At 59.1% G+C, this 14,744-nt stretch overlaps 2 protein-coding genes across 2 annotated transcripts; one reads left to right on the top strand and one right to left on the bottom strand.

Moving 5' to 3' along the window:
- The first annotated feature begins 960 nt into the window (after nucleotides 1-960).
- Nucleotides 961-2,483, top strand: RPL36 (ribosomal protein L36). Its single transcript, XM_049788064.1, has 3 exons — nucleotides 961-1,216; nucleotides 1,481-1,615; nucleotides 2,296-2,483. The coding sequence occupies exons 1-3, from the start codon at nucleotides 1,124-1,126 to the stop codon at nucleotides 2,383-2,385; spliced, it is 318 nt and encodes a 105-aa protein (XP_049644021.1). The 5' UTR covers nucleotides 961-1,123; the 3' UTR covers nucleotides 2,386-2,483.
- Nucleotides 2,437-13,122, bottom strand: LONP1 (lon peptidase 1, mitochondrial). The gene is made up of 18 exons (XM_049788045.1): nucleotides 12,682-13,122; nucleotides 10,296-10,384; nucleotides 9,792-9,911; nucleotides 8,849-9,077; nucleotides 7,551-7,612; nucleotides 7,154-7,283; nucleotides 6,770-6,853; nucleotides 6,434-6,654; nucleotides 5,962-6,100; nucleotides 5,684-5,862; nucleotides 5,298-5,385; nucleotides 5,020-5,142; nucleotides 4,808-4,924; nucleotides 4,039-4,179; nucleotides 3,771-3,936; nucleotides 3,313-3,530; nucleotides 3,059-3,223; nucleotides 2,437-2,729 (listed from the first exon to the last, which is right to left on the bottom strand). Exons 1-18 carry the CDS (start codon nucleotides 13,120-13,122, stop codon nucleotides 2,547-2,549), a joined length of 2,895 nt encoding a protein of 964 aa, XP_049644002.1. The 3' UTR covers nucleotides 2,437-2,546.
- Between the last annotated feature and the right edge of the window lie 1,622 nt (nucleotides 13,123-14,744).

Genomic DNA, 14,744 nt, shown 5'->3' with positions numbered 1-14,744 from the left:
CTGGCTCGGCGCTCAGAAATCTGGCAGGCTGGGTGGGGGGTGCACATAGGATACAGGGGACCGAACCCCGCTTGCAAGGCAAACTCCTACCGGCTGTGCTCTCGCTCCAGCCCCTCACATCCGTTGCCTCCTCCTTCCCAGCCATTCATTCATCTGTCCATTCGTCCACCGCCTCATCCATGCAACCACCCAGCAGGCCCGAACACCTCCTGCGGAGCTGCTGTGGGCCCAGGGCCGAGTCAAAAGGGGTGCAAGGGAGAGCGGAGAGGCATGGCCACCCTGCGTGGGGAAAGGGAGCATGTTCGTTTCTGAGATTTGATCCTGGACAGGAAAGGGAGGAAGGGCAGTTTGTGCGTGTTCAGTCTCCCGGGAGAGGCCGAGTTGGCCCTGGCCCGGCCCTTTACCGGGGTAAGGGCTCTCGCCACAGAGAGAGTGTGGGAGGGAGAGAGGGAAGGAGTGATCAGGGCCAACTTTGGCTGGGAGGCTGGTCCCAGAGATTTGGGAAGTCTTGCCTCCCCCAACTCTCAACCCCCTGGGTCCTGCAACTATTCCTCTCGTCCCTTTCCCGCATAGCTCAGAACTCCGCGCCTAGACTCCAAGAGCAAGAGAGAGCACAAAGGATCGGAGCATGTGCTTTGCAGGCAGGAGACCTGGCCTGATCCCTGCCACCCATGCTCCCTCAGGAGTCCATAAGCCCAGATCGCGGCTGGATATGCTCCCGTTTTACCCGCCCCAATAAGAACCACCCAACCTTAAGCACACCCGCTGCCTGCAATTTGCGGCAATCTGTTGCGCGTGCGCAGAGCGACTGCAGCGAAGCCTCCAACCACTAGGGTGCGCGCGCCCCTTCGCTGCCTCTCTGGGCTTTTCGCCTCGCCGGAAGTTTGATATCCCGGCATCCCGCGCGGCGCCGCTCTTTCTGCTTCGGCAGCCATCGAGAAGCTGCAGGTTAGTCTTCTGTCCTCGCTTAGGATCCGTCTCCATCCGTATCTCGGGAACCCGTCGCGGCCTTGTCGGGGGTTGCCGGGTGCGGCGAAGGGTCCCGGGGAAGCCGGGGCGAGGCGGATCGACCCGGAGCTCACTTCCACCCCTTTCTCTCCTCTCCATCCTTGCCCGTCCAGCCATGGCTCTGCGCTACCCCATGGCCGTGGGCCTCAACAAGGGCCACAAAGTGACCAAGAACGTGAGCAAGCCGAGGCACAGCCGCCGGCGCGGGGTGAGTGTCGGGGCGCGCTCGGCGGAGGCTCCTGGCGTTGGGTCTTGCAGACAGTGGGGCGCGGGTAGCGTCAGGCCGAGCAGGTCCGGGCACTGTCCGTGTCTTTGGAGCATGGAGGTTGAACCGGTTGAGTGTCGCATGGAGGGGCTTCAGGCCGGTCTGGACTCAAGCGCCTGCCTCCATCGGGGCCCATCGGCAGCGTGAGGGGCTGCGGGGAGCCTCCCCAGCCCCCTGTGCTCTGACCCTCTTGCCCTCTCCTCCCAGCGTCTCACCAAGCACACCAAGTTCGTGCGGGACATGATCCGAGAGGTCTGCGGGTTTGCCCCCTACGAGCGGCGCGCCATGGAGCTGCTCAAAGTCTCCAAGGACAAGCGCGCCCTCAAGTTCATCAAGAAGCGGGTAAGTGGGCCCAGAGCCATAGCACAGTGGTCGGGCGCTTGCCTTGCATGTGGCCAACCCCAGATGGACGCAGACAGGTTCAATCCCCTGAGCCTGCCGGGAGTGACCCAACCCCTCCCCAAGGTAAAATAAACTGGTCAGGACTACGGCCTTACTTCTGCACCCCAAGGTTTTTTTGTTTTCTTTTTTGTTTTTGGGCCACACCCGGCGATGCTCAGGAGTTACTCCTGGCTGTCTGCTCAGAAATAGCTCCTGGCAGGCACAGGGGACCATATGGGACACCGGGATTCAAACCAGCCACCTTTGGTCCTGGATCGGCTGCTTGCAAGGCAAATGCCGCTGTGCTATCTCTCCGGGCCCTGCAGCCCAAGTTTGATCCCCACAGCCCATATATGTGCCGCCCCCCCCCCAAACTAGTCATTGGCTCCTGGCAGTAACAATTCATGAGTGCAGAGCTCCCCCAAACCGTGTAAATAGGTGGGTTGTGGGTTACTGTCATACCACTTGCCTTGGGTCCTGTCACCCCAACAACCACTGCTGGTCCAGAAACCAAAATAGGAAGGCTTTGGTGCAAAGGGACAAGATGGATGAGGGTCACACATGGGTTCCTGTCCCCAGCTCTACCAAGTTTGAGAGACAAGGGTTGTAAAACCCCCTGGCTAATGGCTGCTTCCCAACAGGTGGGGACACACATCCGGGCCAAGAGGAAGCGAGAGGAGCTGAGCAACGTGCTGGCGGCCATGCGGAAGGCAGCAGCCAAGAAGGACTGAGATCCCGACGGGCTGGGGCTACGCGGTCATGTTGACAAGCAGGCTGCCATGTTCTGGAAACACATTTTTTAATCATAATTAAATTACTTCTATGTGCAGTCTGTGAATTATGCGTCATTGATCCAAGTCCTGGTCCTGAGGGTATTGGTGCTGCCAGGCGGTCACCGGTCCAACACCATAGCCCGAGCCCGCTCCTGCCCCTGTGGGAAGGCTATGCGGAAGACCTCGTGGTAGTGTTCCACGAAGTGCACCTCCAGGCCCTCAGTGATGAAGGCCGCTAGGTCGTAGAAGTCTTTCTTGTTCTCTGCTGGTAGCACCACACACGTCACACCTGCACGCTTGGCCTGGAGGGAGAAGCTGGTCAGTGCCCTTTCCCTGTCCCAGAGTGTCCCTGGAGTGAAGGGGAATGGTAGTGCTGGCCAGCCTGGGGGAGATGGGCTGCTGCGAGCAGTCTAGTGCAGCCCCTCCCTGCTAAGATCTGGGTTTCAAGGCCCCTGAGCCTGGGGAGTCAGGACCCGGTCGGTGTCTGGGCTGACCTGGACCTGGACCTCCAGGTTTCCGTGCAGTTTGGGGCTCCTGGCTTACTTAGCTGGTGAGGAAGACTGAGGTGGTGGGGTCAGCTGATGGCAGCAGGACTGCGTGCCCCACCCCCAGATAGAGACCCAAGGCTCACCGCAATGGTCTTCTCCTTGATGCCGCCCACCGGCAGGATCTTGCCCGTCAAGGACACTTCGCCCGTCATGGCCAGGTCGGGCCGCACAGACTGCCCCAGAGCCAGGGACAGCAGCGCTGTGACAATGGTGCAGCCAGCGCTTGGACCGTCCTTTGGGGTGGCGCCCTGGGATGGGGGACAGGAGGTGGTACAGGGTGAGGCCCACGTGAGAAGCAGGGAAGGGAGCCCTGGGCTGGAGATGGGGGGCCACCCACCTCAGGCACGTGCAAATGGATATGCGAGGCAACCAGGACATCGTTGTGGGGGTCATGCTGCATAAGGAAGGCTCTGGCGAAGGTGTAGGCGATGCGTGCACTCTCCTTCATCACATCCCCCAGCTGCCCCGTCACCTCCAGGCTCCCGTCCTTGTCCCCTTTGCCGTCCTTGTCCCGTGGCCGCCTCAGGCATGTCTCGACAAACAGGGTAGAGCCCCCTGGGAACATCAGGTAGCATGGGCCATGAGCAGGCTGGATGCCTCCACTGCACACTTCCTGCCCCAATGATGGGCAGGGGCCACCCAGCCTTCTGGCTGTGCTCAGCCAACCAGAACTTCGGTCCTCTATAGCTTAGACCTGGTGTCAGCTCTGGGGACTCAGAAACACCCCCACACAAAACTTTACTCAAAGATGAGCTTCGTGTAGAATGTAGAACCCCCAGGTGCCCCTGCACTCACCCATGGCGGTCCAGGCCAGACCCATGACCACGCCAGGCGGCGTCACGTCGTACATGCGCTCCACCGTGAACACGGGCTTGCCCACGAAGTCCTGCAGGTTCTGGGGCGTCACCTCAACAAAGTCGGCCTCGCCGCTGACGATCTTGTAGGCCGACTTGCGGAGCACCTGAGGTGAGCAGGAGCCAAGGTTGGGGGGACACGCTGTCACCGGCGTGCCCCCCATATACATGCACAACACTAGTTGGGGAGGAGCTGGCCCCGGCCTCACCTTCTCCACCTGCTTCTGCAGGTTACGGACGCCGCTCTCCCGGCAGTACTGCTTGATGAGCAGCGTGAGCACCTCTGCAGACAGCCGGGCTTTGCTCTCGTCCAGGCCACACAAGGCGCGGGCCTGTGGCACTAGGTACCGCTGCGGGGAAGAAGCAAGCGGGTGTCCACACAAGGCTCTGGGGGTGCCTGGCCTGCGACTCCCTGCACAATCCCACCAGCCCCTCCAAGAAGACCTCTGGAATCCTGGACTCACACTGACAGGCCAGGGCCTGCACACAGCTGACAGGCCATAGGGCCTCCGTCTGAACTCTAGGATGAAGCCGCCTCTACAGCATAGGGGAGATGGCTGCACCCCACACCTGCCTCCCCCACACACAATTGGCTGAGTCTTTTTTTCTTCTTCAGGTTTTGGGACTACAACCTTCCATGCAACCTTCCTAGCTCTGCGCTCAGAAATTACTCCTGGTGGGTGCAGGGATGCCTGCTGTGCTATTGGTCCAGCACCGACAATTGCTCAGAGCCCTAATCCTCCCTCTGTGCCCACCCCCGTCCTCCCCTTCTGAAATGCTTTGATTTTCCAGTTTCTACGGTTCGGGGCTATACCCAGCAGGGCTCAGTGGCCATCAGGTGGATGCTGGGGGACCACTTCTTTTTTGATGGCCAGGATGGAGTTCAGCCCAATAAGCCTCTTCTCCAGACTGAGGCCCCCTTTTCAGAAAGGTAGAGTCTATCCTCTGCTCGTAAGAAGGGCAGGCAAGGGGCCTCACCTCGGCGATGGCAAGCTTTTCCTGTGCCACGTAGCCTGACACGTTGATCATCTCCATTCGGTCCCGGAGGGGCTCTGGGATGGTGTCAGTGACATTGGCTGTGCAGATAAACAGCACCTGGCAGGGGCGGGCAAGAGGCTTTGGTGCAGGACTGGCCTTGCCCTACCTGGCAAGCCCCACCACCAGGCCCCACTCCCCTCTCTGGCGCACACCTTGGACAAGTCCACTGGTACATCGAGGTAATGGTCGAGGAAATTGGCATTCTGCTCGGGGTCCAGCAGCTCCAGCAATGCTGACGAGGGGTCCCCCTGGTAGCCCCTGCCGATCTTGTCTACCTGGAGAGGCAACAGTGGGCAAAGGTGAGCCCCATTTCCCAGATACAGGTCCTCGGGGGCAGGAGGGACCACAGGCAAGGCCCATGACTCAGGAATTTTGGGACATGAGACCCAAGGGGTCAGAGGACCTCTGGGCTGGTCCTCCCAGCACAGACCTCATCAATAAGGATCAGGGGGTTCTCCGTCTTCGTCTTCTTTAAGCACTGGATAATCTTTCCTGGCATGGCGCCCACGTATGTCCGCCTGTGGAACAGCACTTGGCTTGGCTCAGGCCAGACCCCCACCCCAGAGGCCACAGCAGAGAGGGACAGAGCTGGAAGACTGGGAGGCTGGGGAGTAGAAGCCAGCAGCCTGAAAACTCGGCTCAATTTTTAAGAGTCTGGATTAATCCAGGCTGACGGCCACCTGGCTTTTCAACAACTTTCCAGAGGGATCCACAGTGGAGTAGCTCAAAGGCACTGTCCCTGTCTCTGCCACCAGATCTCCCAATGGGTGCAGAAAAGGGCATAGAGCAGGAGCGGGTGGCAAGGGGCTACCTTACCTGTGCCCCTTGATCTCGGCCACATCAGTCATGCCCCCTACGCTGAAGCGGAAGTACTCTCGGTTCAGGGCTCGGGCGATGGAGCGGGCAATACTGGTCTTGCCCACACCAGGGGGTCCATAGAAGCAGAGGATCTTGCCCTGGGTGGAGCCTCGGAGCTGGCTGACGGCGATGAACTCCTATAGGGTGGGGGTAATGGCTTTGTGCGCACCAAGCCAGGACGCTGCCTGGTAGAGGTGGCAGCAGATCGGGGAGGGCCAGTTGGGATGGCGCCTCACCAGGATGCGCTTCTTGACGTCCTCCATGCCGTAGTGGTCCTCCTCCAGCACCGCCTGTGCCCGGCCCAGGTCCAAGTTCTCAGCACTCTGTTTGCCCCACGGCACTGACGTTAGCCAGTCTAGGTAGTTGCGGGTGACGCTATGGAGGATGGGGGGGAAGCAGGGACCGTGAGTGAAATGGGTTGCCTGGCCCTGGGGCCAACCCCCCAAAGACAATTCCCCCAAAATAAAACAGGTGGGGACTTTTCTGGGGCTCAACAAGCCAGCCCAGCAGGAGGGGAAACTGAGGTCAGGTGGACACCGCTTCCTCGTGTGGGAAAGGGTCACCCCCTCCGGTTAATGAGGGCCCAGTCCATTTCCGGTATGTGCTTGGACAGATCAGAAAACGTGGGACAGGAGCTGTGGGCCGGAGCCCCAAGAGGAGGAGGAAGAGGGTCCCGGCGGCGGCGCATGTGCAACGCTGTCCCCTCACTTGAACTCAGACGAGTGGTTGTCGAGCAGCCCCAGCTTGCTCAGCTCCTCGTCCACCACGTCCATGACATGCTTGGGCACCGCCAGCTCCTTAAGGCGCTCCCGGAACTTCTCCTCGATGGCATCCTTGTCCTCCTTCTCCAGCCCCAGCTCCTTCTTGATGATCTTCAGCTGCTCCTGCAGCAGGTACTTTCGGTGCGTCTGCTTGATCTTCTCCTCCACCTGCAGCAGTGGGGCGGGCTCAGACGGGGGTGGCCCCGGGACTCCCAACTGCCCTCAAAACCCCAGCTCCCCCAGCCCCTATCCCCCTGCATTGTGGGTTCCAGCTAGGCCTCACCTCCCGCCCCAGGCGCTGCTGCAGCTTGCTGAGCTCGAACTCCTTCTTCAGGAGGGACAGAGCCTTGTACAGACGCTTGGGGATCTGCCAGGAGAGGGGGCAAAAGGGGCAGAGGTGCCCTGAGATCAGTCCGGGTCAACCACAGTGGGGCAGGAACTGCGTAGGGAAACCAGCAAGGCGGGGGCGTGGCCTGGCAAGTAGGTGGAGTCAGGAGCAGAGTCTTGTGGTGGAGCTGAGTGGAGCATAGAAGTATGTGGAGCCTTGTGGGGCGGGGCCTAGGCAGTGGGCACAAAGCTTGTGGTGTGACAGGGGCATAGGCAGAGCCTGTAGGTGTTGGTGGTGAGTGGGGTCAGGAGTGGGGCGGGGGTGAGGGGGAAGCCTCACGTTGGTCTCCTCCAGCACGTCCTGCAGCTCGTGGGACTCTGCCCCGGTAAGCGCAGCACCCATGTCGCTCAGGTAGATGGGGTTGTCCACCACCCTCTGACCAGCCTGCATCATCTGCAGCACCGACTCCCTGCAGGGATCAGGGAGCAACTGGGGATGCAGCTGGGGCCGGCCAGGACACAGCCACAATGTGGGGTTCAAGACCAGGGGAACATCCCCAGCCAGAGGCCAAGAGCTCCTGAGTCCCCAGGACCACCACCACCACCACCACCACCACCACCACCACCACCACCCCCCCCCCCCCCCCGCCTCTGTCCCCCACAAGGACGGAGCCTGGGCACAGGCCCTGGGGGCTGATTCTTCCCATGAGGTCTCCCTGGGGCTGCTCGCCCCCTACCTGTACAGCGGATTCAAGGCGATAATATCCCGGATGGTCTTGACGATTTCCGCTGTCAGGGCCTGGGGGCAGGAGAGGCAAAGTGGGGTGGGGGTCTGGAGGGGGTCTGTGGGCCCAGCACCCCACATCCGCCACCTCAGGGACATAGAGAGAATAACCTGGGGCACCCATACCTGACACCAATGGGGCCAGAAAGTGGGGGTACCTCTTTTAAGCACCACCCTCCCAGTTGACACCCACTTCTCCACTGATGCTGGAAAGTAGAATTCAGCCTGAGGACATCCACACTCCGGCTTTGGGGCTCCAGTACCTACACTAATGCCAATGGTCATGCTAGCTGAAGCGATAGAATAGTGGGGAAGGTGCACCACCAACCGGATTCAATTCCCGGCACCCCATAGGGCCCCCCAAAAAACACAAGGAATGATCCCTGAGTACAGAGCCAGGAGTTTCCCCTGAGCAACATCAGATGTAGTTCCCAAGCCAAAAACAAACAAACAAAAAATGAAAGGCCCATGTTCCTTATCTCTAGAAAACTGGGGGTCGGACCCATTGTGAAGCCCTGGGGAGTACAGGCAAGAGACCATGGGAGCATCCGACGCCCTCCCATCTTGGGGTGCTGGGTGGGCAGGCCCCTAAATGCCATTTGTAGAAAGAACCAAACAGGTGGGCAGAGTCCAGCCAGACTTTCCCAAGGACCCCGTCTCCAGGGCAGCCCTAGCCAGCCAGGCTTGTTCTCTCTCCTAGGAGAGACTCTGGGCAAAGCTGAAGCATGCCAGGGTCTCACCCGCAACTGCCAGCTGGGCTTCCTGACCCTCCAGCAATGGGCAGGAGGACACTGGATGAGACCAGTTCCCCTCACCCCACCACCAACTATGGCCAACTCACCACTCACGATCACCACTACGCCCAAACACTACTTAAAACCACTTGACACCCACATCAGCCACCCCCCCCCAGCACCACCCCACATTGCACTGCTTGCTGTCAAGGCCGGGGGAGCATGGGGATGTGGCTGTGCAGGCTGGTTCAGTGGTAGGTTCAACTGTGGGCGCTCTAGCACCCATGGCAGACATTACCAATCCAGCCCAGAGCCTGGACCGGAGCAAGGCCATGGGCCCTCTTAAAGAGCTTAGCTCAGGGAGACCCAAAAAGAGGACAACAGGGAAAGAACCTCACTTCCCTCCCTGTTCTGGTTGTTAGATCGGGACCAGGGTTCTGACTGCAAGGCCCATGAGGACAATGGGGACTTGGGGGTAGCATGACGCAGGGTCCCCCAGGAAGGCTGGAGGCCTGACCTTGACTTCCTCAGTGACCTGGAAGTCTTCGTGGACCACGTTCTCCACCTCGACCATGAGCACCTCGCTGGGTGCGCCCAGGGCGGGTTCCAGCACATCAGCCCCATGCCTGACTCCCGCCTCTTCCTCTGCCTCTTTCTTGCTGCGCTTGGGTTTCCGCCGAAGCTTCTGCTTATTTTCCACCTCCACCTCCTCGGGCTCCACCTCTAGCTGCCGGCTGATGTGAATCCTGCAGGCGGGAGGTGCACAGTGGTCTCAGTACCTACAGTCAAGTTCACCCCTGAAACCCCAGATAGAGACCTCCAGTCTGGTTCCTAAAGCCTGGGAACCTCCAGGTCAGGACAGAAAATGACGCCCCCAGGGCCGGAGAGATAGCATGGAGACAAGGCATTTGCCTTGCATGCAGAAGGACGGTTGTGGTCATTCGCCGGCATCCCATATGATCCTAGGAGCCTGCCAGGAGCCATTTCTGAGCATAGTCAGGAGTAACCCCTAAGCAGCGCTGGGTGACACCCCCCCCAAAAAAAAAAAGAAAATGACGCCTTCTCCGAAAGGCTCTTCCTGATCTGCAGGAAAGGCCCATCAATGCCCCCGTTTCCTTCCCCCAAACCAGAGGGCAAGACCACCCCATTAAGCATGTTGGGGTCTGGAAACCTCTCAAACACCAGGCATGGGGCTACATGGAACTTTTACTGGCATGAACCACCAGGGGTCTGGCACTGGAGAGAGGCTCAGAGGCCCTGGCGGTCCCATGTAACACTCCAGAAAAGCGGGCTGGCATCACTACAGGGAAATTCTAACTAACTAGACGGTGAGGGAGAGGGATCCCAGAGGCATACACATGTGGGGTCACCCTCCTGCAGGGTAAGCTAAGGCTCTTATAAGGGCACTGCCTGCCCAGTGTGCCACTTTGGCCAGTGTCCTCAGGGGTCCCCCAGCTCACCTCCGGTGCCCCATGACGATCATGCGCAGTTTGTCCCCAAGATCCTGCATCTCATGGATCTGTACAAAGGTCCCTGTGTGGTAGACCTCGTCCAGGCTCTCCACCATGTCGGACTCGTTGCTAAGAGGCAGGCAATGGGGATGGGGTGGCTCAGTACAGGGGTGGGGTGGGGGTGCAGGAGGACCACGTGCTGACCAGAGCTCACATCCCCAATTCCAGCCTGCACTGTCCCAACCCAGCAGCTCGAGGATGAAAAGTGGCTTACTGGTGAGGGGCAGGCAGGTGTGAGGAGCGGCCCCTGCTGGGCCCCTGTACCCAAGACCAAACTTGGGATACAGGGGTTAAAACAAAGTCCCCCCTACACACACAAACACATACCCAACATGCTGACAATGACCCAACACCCAGTCTTTAGCCCAGACTCCCAGGGCAGGCTCAGTGCATGGCCTTGACCCTCTGCTGGGCTGCTTCCAGGTCAAAGGTCAGTGGCTGAGTCCCACTTACTTGTCATCTCTCTTGAGAAAGACTCCGGCATATGGCTGGGCCAGACGGACCTTCCTTCTGAGCAGCTCCACCAACTTCTTATTTTTAACCTGGCAGGACAGCGAAGCCCGAGGTGAGCTGCAGAGCAGGGGTGGAGGTGGAGAGTCCCCCTCCTACAATCCCACCCACAGCTCTTGGGGCCGGTGAGTCTCTGGGCAAAAGAGTTGCCCAGATTCCGGACTCCCAACTCGGAAACACAGTGGGAGGCCTCAGTGGGATGGCAGGGCAAGAGGGCACACCAGGGCCACCTCCTTCCTGTTGGAAGCCAACACCAGCCAACTAAAGCGCCAGATTAGGACGTGGGCCAGAACGCCCAATTTCCGGTGAGGCTCCGACTTGGCAATTTGCATCACTCAGAACTTTGGTTATGGAGGCCAGAGAGATAGCACAGCGATAGGACGTTTGCCTTGCAAGCAACGGACCCAGGACCGGCTTTGGTTTGAATCCGGGCATCCCATATGGTCCCCCATGCCTGCCAGGAGCGATTTCTGAGCTCAGAGCCTGGAGTAACTAACTCCTGAGCACCGCCAGGTGTGGCCCAAAAACCAAAAAATAAAATAAAATAAAAGAACTTTGGTTGTGGGGCCACAGTGGGGGTGGGGGGTGCTTCAGGTGACTCTACTGCAGAACGACCCCCCAGTGGTGTTTAGGGAATCATCCTGAAAGGTGCTCCTGGTGTACTGCTGGTGGCCAGTTTGGGGTTCTGTCAGGCAGTAAGGAGGGGCATGGTAAACCAGGAGGTGGTAACCAAACGGGGCTCTCACATGCAAAACCCCCATCCAGGCCTGTGAGCATCCTCCCCCTCCCGTTTTGTTTTGGGGCCTGGAGGTGTCTGGGGGTTTCTCTTAACTGGGGAGTGGAGGAAATCACTGGAAGTACACACTCCTATCCTTTGTGCTCACTCCCTCCCTGGACTCCAGCGGTCTGTTTTGGTGGGGGAGGGGGTCTGGGCCTCACCCAGCAGTGCTCAGGGCTGACTCCTGGCTCTGTGCTCTGGGACTCCCCCCCTGGCAGTGTTTAGGGGACCCCAAGTGGCCAGCTGTATACTAGGCAAGCACCTTCAATCCTCTCCGAATTCTCCAGTCACCCTCCCTCCAACAGCACCTGATGCCCAGGCATGACTCAAAATATGTTCCATGACCCCACTCCCCCCAGAACTATTATTAGGTGGCCTGGGGTCTGGGGTGGGGCGCCCAGTCTCTGGACAAGGTCACTGAGACTTGCAGGGGGGAGAGGCCTTGAGCTTCCACACACTCCAGGAAGCTGATTCGCTTCGCAAGATCCAGAGACCAGGGGAGGCAAGGGGCAGAGGGTGACTCAAGCTGTGTGACCTAGCTCAGATGGTGCAGATAAGCACCCCACCCCCCATCCAGCTCTCCAAATTCCACATCAAAGGGTGGGGTTGAAGAGGAGGGAGGGAAAGACATCTGGGTTTTTCCAGTACCCAATTTTCTTTCAGACTCTTACATCAGCCAGAGTCCCCTCCCATTCCCATTCCGGGCTCTTCAGCCTGTGATGTTGTCTTGAGGATTTTTGTTTTGTTTTGCTCTGAGGGGGGGGGGGGGTTTCCAATGAGCACCTCACACATTTGAGTCTGCTCTTGCGCAGAGCACCATCCAGGGGGACTCATCTGAATCAATAATCATTTTCTTCCACAATGTCCCTGAGCTTTCCCAGTCCACCAAAATGATCAAAGGAGACCTTCCTTCCAGCTCCAAGCCCAGGACTGCAGGGCCACAGATTAATCCAAGGGGGTCAAAGATGAAAACTGCTTAAGCATGTTACCTGCAGACTAGAGGGGTCAGTAGATAGTCTGGGGAGGGGGAGAGACGGGGCAGGGCAAAGACACGATGGAGACTTTCTACAACCCTACAATCCTAATTCAAGTCAGCTGCTAGCTCAGTGCCTCCGACGCACCATTGCCTTCACTAAACTCGCCTCGCCCTTGCGTGTCGAGAATGCGAGTCCCCAAAGGCAACAAGTAACGAGTTCGCGGCTGACTTGGGCTCAAGACCGCGTCCCCGAACATCTGCAACGAGGGCCAGGGCACGGTGCGGTGCAGCTAACGAGTCGTGACTCTGCCCCCAGCCCTTAGAGGCGCAGCCACGGATTGCCGGGCGAGGAGAGACGGTCGACAGCCACCGGGTGGGCCTGAGTGGGTTTCTAGAAGGGCGCTGAATCGCAAACTCCCGCCCTTTCGGGGCAGCAGGAAAGGAGGGTAGGAACTTGGTTCTGGTTCCCTCGGCGGTGCCGGGGAGGCCTGCGAAGGTGCCCAGACCCCCGAGTCTCCGCTCCACTGGCCCCGATCGCACGGGCCGAGGCTCGGAGGCCCAGGGCGGCCCGTTACCTCGATGATCTTGATGAAGCGCGGGAACACGGGGTTGCGGGTGACGGCGATGAGCGGCAGGTGCGGGAACACGTCCGGGATGGTCATGGGCGTCAGGGCCGTGATGACCGGGCCCTCGCCGCCGCCCGCGCCGCCGCCGGAGCCCGCGGCCCCCTCCTCCGCGCCGCCCTCGGGGGCGTCGCCCGCGCCCGAGAACCCGCCGCCGCCGCCGCCGCCGCGGCCGTTCGCATCCCAGAGCCCGCGCCACGGAGCCGCTGCCGCCGCCGGCCCGCGGCCCCACAGTGCCCAGGAGGCCGCGGCGTCGCACGCCCGCCGGCCTCGCGGCAGCCACGAGCCGCCCGGCGCCGGCAGCCGCCCCCCGGAGACGCCCAGCAGCGGCCGCCGCAGCGCCCAGCCCCGCGCAGCGCCCCAGAGGCGCACGTAGCCTGCGCCCGCCGCCATGGCCCGGCCATCCTGGCGGCGCGCGGGGATCGCGTCACTTCCGCGCGCCGGCCGGGCCGAGCGCGTCACGTGGTCGCAAATAGACGTGGTTTGTGGGCGTGGTCGATTTGGGCGTGGTTTGTCTCTTGTGGGCGTGGCCTGCTGAGGGGCGTGGCCGGACCAGGTGGCCTTGGGCTTTGCAGGCATGCAGTACCCCGGACAATTTTATTATTTACTTTATTTACTTATTTATTTATCTTCTTATTCATATATTTGTTTATATTATATTTATTTTTATATTTATATTTAGTATATCTATTACATACATGTGTCTCTTCTATTTATGTGTCGTATTGTTATTAATTCATAAACAAATTTTATTTTTATTTTTAATAATTTTATTTATTTATTTATTTATGTATTTATGTATTTGGTTTTGGGGCCACACCCGGCGACGCTCAGGGGTTACTCCTGGCTGTCTGCTCAGAAATCGCTCCTGGCGGATACGGGGGACCCTATGGGACGCCGGGATTCGAACCAACCACCTTAGGTCCTGGGTCGACTGGCTTGCAAGGCAAACGCCACTGTGCTATCTCTTCGGCCCCAATTGATCTTTATTTTTATTTTTATTTATTTATTTATTTATTTATTTATTTATTTATTTGGTTTTTTGGGCCACACCCGGTGACGCTCAGGGGTTACTCCTGGCTATGCGCTCAGAAGTCACTCCTGGCTTGAGGGACCATATGGGACGCCGGGGATCGAACCGCGATCCATCCTAGGCTAGCGCAGGCAAGGCAGGCACCTTACCTCTAGCGCCATCGCCCAGCCCCATTATTTTTATTTTTATTTAATTTTTTGGGGGGTTTTGGACCACACCCGGCGGTGCTCAGGGGCTAGGGGTTCCTCCTGGCTCTGAGCTCAGGAATCACTCCTGGCAGGCTCCGGGGAACCCTATGGAATGCCAGATCGAACCCTGATCGGCTGCATGCAAGGCAAAGAAAACCTCTCCCCGGCACCCCATAGGGCCCCCCAAAAAACACAAGGAATGATCCCTGAGTACAGAGCCAGGAGTTTCTCCTGAGCAACATCAGGTGTAGTTCCCAAGCTAAAAAACAAACAAACAAAAAATAAAAGGCCCATGTTCCTTATCTCTAGAAAGTTGGGGGTCGGACCCATTGTAAAGCCCTGGGGGGTACAGGCAAGAGACCATGGGAGCATCCGACGCCCTCCCATCTTGGGGTGCTGGGTGGGCAGGCCGCAAAATGCCATTTGTAGAAAGAACCGAACAGGTGGGCAGAGTCCAGCCAGGCTTTCCCAAGGACCCCGTCTCCAGGACAGCCCCAGCCAGCCAGGCTTGTTCTTTTGTTTTTGTTTTGTTTGGGGGCCATGCCCCTTGACGCTCAGGGGTTCCTCCTGGCTCTGCGCTCAGAAATCCCTCCTGGCTCGGGGGACCATATGGGAGGGACGCTGGGGCATCGAACCGTGGTCGCTCTAGGCTAGCGCTTGCAAGGCAGACGCCTTCCCTCTAGGGCCACCACTCCGGCCCCATCTCTCCCGCAATGTCTTTAAATGTCTCTTAAAAAGAGAGTCGGGTCGCTGCCATGAACCCCACCAGCCCCGGCCCAGGTGCAGGTGCAGGG

The sequence above is a fragment of the Suncus etruscus genome, chromosome 15 (assembly GCF_024139225.1).
Source record: "Suncus etruscus isolate mSunEtr1 chromosome 15, mSunEtr1.pri.cur, whole genome shotgun sequence".
Taxonomy (NCBI): Eukaryota; Metazoa; Chordata; class Mammalia; order Eulipotyphla; family Soricidae; genus Suncus; species Suncus etruscus.
The sequence above is the reverse complement of the archived record's forward strand: the minus strand, read 5'-3'. Positions and strand labels throughout refer to the sequence as shown.

Excerpts from the sequence above, each read along its gene's own strand:
- RPL36 (XM_049788064.1), top strand. The coding sequence starts at position 1,124 with ATGGCTCTGCGCTACCCCATGGCCGTGGGCCTCAACAAGGGCCACAAA. Across the intron at positions 1,217-1,480 it reads GGCACAGCCGCCGGCGCGGG|CGTCTCACCAAGCACACCAA; the intron begins GTGAGTGTCGGG and ends CTCTCCTCCCAG. Across the intron at positions 1,616-2,295 it reads TCAAGTTCATCAAGAAGCGG|GTGGGGACACACATCCGGGC; the intron begins GTAAGTGGGCCC and ends GCTTCCCAACAG.
- LONP1 (XM_049788045.1), bottom strand. The coding sequence starts at position 13,122 with ATGGCGGCGGGCGCAGGCTACGTGCGCCTCTGGGGCGCTGCGCGGGGC. Across the intron at positions 5,386-5,683 it reads GCCGAGATCAAGGGGCACAG|GCGGACATACGTGGGCGCCA; the intron begins GTAAGGTAGCCC and ends GCTGTTCCACAG. Across the intron at positions 3,937-4,038 it reads TGCAGAAGCAGGTGGAGAAG|GTGCTCCGCAAGTCGGCCTA; the intron begins GTGAGGCCGGGG and ends TGCTCACCTCAG.